General features: G+C 37.2%; 1 protein-coding gene across 1 annotated transcript; it reads left to right on the top strand.

Moving 5' to 3' along the window:
- Positions 1-5018: 5018 nt before the first annotated feature.
- On the top strand, positions 5019-5378 carry LOC138906048 (uncharacterized). Its single transcript, XM_070194568.1, has one exon. The coding sequence runs from the start codon at positions 5019-5021 to the stop codon at positions 5376-5378; it is 360 nt and encodes a 119-aa protein (XP_070050669.1).
- Positions 5379-5939: the final 561 nt, after the last annotated feature.

Raw genomic sequence — 5939 nt, 5'->3', positions numbered from 1 at the left:
CATATATGAAAGTATTTTGCCATGCCCTAGACAGTATATGTACTTAGCTGCTCATACTAAGTACGCATACTGCCAATCTAGCTCTGATACCAAGTAAAACGGAACGGGATGCAGTATAAAATACTTAACAAGTATAAGAAAAGCCCTTAAAAAACTTACAAGTTTTATTGATTGAAAGTAAAAAACATTGCAGCGGAACTCTGTGTTTGTTTGAGGTGCCACTTTTATGGAAAATACTTTCATTATTGATTTTATCTATAGGTTATTTAAATGGAAAATTTAGTTAATAAGATAAACAAATCTATTTATTTTCTTAAGTTATGATTTAAAGGAGGTGTTGTTCCTTGATGAATTACCTTTCAGTTCATGTTGTTTAAAATTTGGTATTGAATTATAAAGGCCGTGAATCATATTTATTTAAAGTGCCAAATTATAAAATATTATTCGTTTGAGTTGTTCACTCCCAAACAAATTGATAAAATGTTGTGCACATTATGGTCGAGTCGTGGGCTCCTTATTGTGGAAAATAATATTATTGTTGATTTATGTGGCTAGTTGTAATAATTGAGCACTTGAGGTGGAAATTGTGATATCTTGTGATATTTGAGCACTTGTAGTAAAATTTGTGAATGATGTGATAATTGAGCACTTGAGGTGCAAATTGTGATATGTTGTGATATTTGAGCACTTGTAGTTAAATGTGTGAATGATGTGATAATTGAGCACTTGATGTGTAACTTGTGACATGTTGTGATACTTGAGCACTTGTAGTTCTCCTGTTGATGCACATTTACTTTTGGGACTACGAGACGGTACCTCGAGAGATCCCCCTGTCTTGTATATTTACTTTTGGGACTACGAGACGGTACCTCGGGAGATCCCCTTGTCTTGCATATTTACTTTTGGGACTACGAGGCGGTACCTCGGGAGATCCCCTATTGAGCATGTACTTTTGGGACTACGAGGTGGTACCTCGGGAGATCCCCTGTTGAGCATTTACTTTTAGGACTACGAGGCAGTACCTCGGGAGTTCCCCTATTGAGCATTTACTTTTGGGACTACGAGACGGTATCTTGGGAGTGCCCTTTTGTTGATATTTCTCTATGGTTGCACTTGTCTTTGGTTATTTTGTATTTCCGTGATAGGTAAATCCTTGTGTTCTTCTGTGATGTATTATTTGATTTTATTATGTGTTTGTATTCCTTGTTGTAATGTGTTGGCTTTCGTTCTTTGTACTAGACTCTGAGGATTTGTGTTTTTGGTTTTTACTAGTTTTCAAGGTTAAGTTATTTTGAATAAAAGAAACTGTTGTATGCTTTAATTCTTATAAGCTTACATCCAAATCAGCAACTATCGGGTTCTTCATTTTAATTGAAATGTTATTTTCTTCACCCAAATGATTTCTAAAATAAATTCATTTCTTTGTTGATTTCTTACTTGATTTAAAAAATTTACCAACTCACTTTATTGGAAATAAATTGATCGTGTAGATCTTATATACATTGATATTATTGGCATGTGAGTGGTCCATGCAGTTGTGATAGAAATATGGGCACGAGGTGTCGTGAAAATATAAAAGTGGGCTAAGACCCGTATTTTATGATTATGAAATGTGGTGTCACAGGGTGACTTTTATTTGAAGGACTCCCCTACTATATGAAGGGGGTTTAATCATTTGTAAAATGATCAGATTCACTCAATTCAAAGCAATATACTATTCTTTAAGCTCGCAATACTCTGTTACTTTATCCATATCTCATTTTGCTCATTCATTTGGTTCGAGGGTAACTTATCTCGAGGGCCAAAGTTGCACGTCTCATTTCGTTTGCTTTTATTTTTCTTTACAGTCAATTTCAATATCTGTTTACATATTTTCTCAGTTTGTGCCAAGTAAAATCACGTGTCCTTAAAATCACATATAAATTCAATTGTTATCCGTTTTTAGGGTAACCAGACTCCAAGGGACTGCAGCGATCGAGTAGCTCTACCTTGAATCCTTGCGATAAGGAAACTAACACCGCCTAGGTCCACAACCTCCAACACTTGGATCTGCACAAAAATGTGTAGAAGCATAGCATGAGTACACCACAATCGGTACCCAGTAAGTATCAGGACTAACCTAGGTAGAGTAGTGACGAGGTATAAGTCAAGACACCTACTAGACATAATAATATGTACATTATATCAATATAAGGCTAATAATGGAAATAAGAAACAGTAAATGGCATCAAGGAATAAACATGTGGTAAAACAGTAAAGTAATTCGAACACAGTTAAAGTAGTAGTGAAACCAATTAAGGAAAACAAATGACAACCAAATAATCAAGTCGTTCTAACACAAGTTTCACAATAAAATTACTCCGAGATACCAATCCTCATAACCACAAGCCACGACTCCCAAATCACAACTCATATGAACATGGCACCTCATGTCCACATTATCAATCACAACCGCACGGATAACTCACGTGCCAATATCTCAATCCGCCCGGCATGGTCATAGGCTTGCTATCACAATCCGCCTAGCATGGCTAGATGCTCAATATCACAATTTGCACGGCGTAGTCTAAGGCTCAATATCACAATCTGCCCATCATGATCATGGGATCAATATCACAATGAAAGTAGATATACAATAATACGTGTGCATGATCAATGAATATCAAGTTTCATACTCCTAAACTGGTATAACTGACATGTTACATTGTATGCATGTGCAAGTGTACTATTACAGCCCAAGTCAACAATAACATAAAAGACATTGGCCATCACATTGGAAACAACACAACAAATCACGTAATGTGCATTACACACACAAGGAAAATCACATCATCATATGAATATCATCAATAATATGCCCCCAGACCATAACATATCATCTGTGACATAGCCAACTTTATCCCACCGTGCTGACAATATCATATTAGTCACCCGTATCGTTTTGCCCAGACAATAAACACAATAGTCACCCGTATCTCTCCACCTAGACAATATATCAATATCCACCTATATCACTGCACAGACAATATATCAATAACCAAATGTATCCTCCACCCAAACAATATATCAATAGCCACCCGTATCACTCTACACAATGAACAACAGTGAAATGCCACCCTTATGCTCCGCATAACAACAATCAATCCACACAACAAATCCTCATGTGCCAACATCACAACAACGCGATATATCAACTCGTACCACACGTGCCCATAGGCCACTACATTTTTAAAAAACATTACTAATGTCACCACAACACATGGCCCACAGCTCAACCACCATGTGTACAAGAATCTCTATAACAGCAGAATGATACGGAAATAACTCAACAATGAAATATACTCCATAAAACAACAACTTCAACTAAAACAGGTTAATAGCTCTAAATAACTTCAACTTCAATTACTTCCCTAAGAGTAAACATAACAATGAAAGGCATGACATGTAATAACAACCTCAATTGAACACATATAGGAGTAACTCAACAACGAAAGATAGAACCTGTACTAGCAAATTCAATTAAATCATATAAGAATAAACTTGACAATAGAAGATAGATCATGTAATGAAAAATTCAATTAAATCATATAAGAATCCTAAGAGTCTAAACCGGTCAATTTTCACATTTAAGGTTATGTACACAACCATCACCCCATGTACACGTCTTCCATATAATCCAAATAATGCAATTAAACCAAATCCTAAAAGGTAGTTTCCCCCACACAAAGTTAGGAAATATATTTACCTCGAAGAAGCTAAATAAATACTCTAAGAAGCCCTTCCAGTGTGAAACAACCTCCGGACGGCTCGAATCTAGCCAAAATAACTTAATATCACAAATAAAAATCATAGAAAACAATTCTGGATAATAAAGTTTTGATCTTTAATGAAAACCAAAAATCCAACCCCTGGCCCGCACCTCAGAACTTGACAAAACTTACAAAATTCGAACACCCATTCCGATATGAGTCCAAATCATCTAATTCCGACCTCAAATCGGCCTTCAAATCATCATTTTTCATTTAGAGGAGTTTTTACTAAAATAACCAATTTCTCCAATTCAAATCACCAATTAAATGATAAAAACAAAGACAAAATCATGAATATAACCAAATCTGGGTCGAGAATACTTACCTCAATCCAAATCGTGAAAATCCCCTCAAATATCGCCAAAACCTGAGCTCTCTAACTCAAAATATGATATAGTAACTCAAACTCTCGAAATAGAGTACTTTATAATTTTTCCCAGTAAAATACACCGCGATCACGGATAGTATATCGCGATCACGAAGAAAAAACAATGTTGCCCCCAAAATGAACTACGCGAATGCGATACCCACTCTAAAGAGCCCTTCTATGAATTTGAAGTTGTTTCTCTAACCTCTCTGATACTGAAATGTAAAATTAATAATGATAATAAATACAACAAGTCTCAGCACTATCCCATGTAAATCTCATATCTTAATCATATACCATTCCATGGAACCCTCAAATACCACATATATGTCTCAAACCAGAACTAATATACACATGACCATGCAATTTGGCCGTCTTTTGCTACTGAGATCTGGAGTTTTCTATGTTTGGATGGTTATTATCGTCGTTTTGTATAGGGATTTTCATCTATTGCATATCATTTGACCAAATTGACTCAGAAGGGTTCTCCATTTAGGTGGTCCGACGAATGTGAGGAGAGCTTTTAAAAGCTCAAGACTGTCTTGATCACAACTCCAGTTCAAGTTTTGCCTTCAGCATCGGGTTTATATATAGTTTATTGTGATGCATTGTGGATTGGAATTGGATGTGTATTGATGCATGAGGGTAGGGTAATCGCTTATGATTCGCGTCAGTTGATGCCCCATGAAAAGAACTACCTCGTTCATGATTTAGAGTTGGCAGCCATTGTTCACGCATTTAAGATTTGGAGGCACTATTTCTACAGCGTGTCTTGTGAGGTATTCACATATCATTGAAGTCTACAACACTTGTTTAAGCAAAAGGATCTAAACTTGCGGCAGATGAAGTGGTTAGAGTTGTTAAAAGACTATGATATCACCATTCTGTATCATCCCGGGAAGCCTAATGTGGTGGCCGATTCCTTGAGTATTAAGGCTGAGAGTATGGGTAGCCTTGAATATATTCTAGATGGAGAGAGACCATTAGTATTGGATGTTCGGGCTTTGGCCAATCAGTTTTTGAGGCTGGATGTTTCGAACTCTAGCCGAGTTCTTGCTTGTGTGATTTCTCGATCTTCTTTGTATGAGCGCATCAAGGAGCTTCAGTATGATGACCCCCATTTTCTTGTCCTTAAGGACACGGTGCATCACGATGATGCCAATGAGGCTTCTATTAGAGATGATGGGATGCTAAGGATGTAGGGTCATATTTGCATGCCTAATGTAGATAGGTAGCATGAGTTGATTCTTGAGGAGGCCCACAGTTCGTGGTATTCCATTCATCCTGGTGGTGCTAAGATGTATCAAGATTTGCGGTAGCACTACTAGTGGAGAAGAATGAAGAAAGATATAGTGGAGTATGTGTCTTGACGTTTGAACTGCCAGCAGGTGAAGTACAAGCATCAGAGGCTGGGTGGTTTTCTTCAGAGACTTGAGATTCCATAGTTGAAGTGGGAGCGTATTACCATGTATTTCATTGTTGGGCACCCACAGACCTTGAAGAAATTTGATACATCATGGGTTATTGTAGACAAACTGACCAAGTTTGCACATTTCATTCTGGTTGTGACTACCTACTCTTCAAAGCAGCTAGCTCAGATCTATATCCGTGAGATTGTTCGTCTTCATGGTGTGCCGGTGTCTATTATCTTCGATCGAGGCATGCAGTTCACATTATATTTCTAGAGAGTTGTGCAACGTATTTTAGGTACACAGGTCAACCTAAGCACAGCATTTCATCCCTAGATGGACGGGCAATCCGAC

This window comes from Nicotiana tomentosiformis, chromosome 2, assembly GCF_000390325.3.
Source record: "Nicotiana tomentosiformis chromosome 2, ASM39032v3, whole genome shotgun sequence".
NCBI classification, from domain to species: domain Eukaryota; kingdom Viridiplantae; phylum Streptophyta; class Magnoliopsida; order Solanales; family Solanaceae; genus Nicotiana; species Nicotiana tomentosiformis.
Note: the sequence above shows the minus strand (reverse complement) of the source record. Positions and strands in the feature narration are given on the sequence as shown.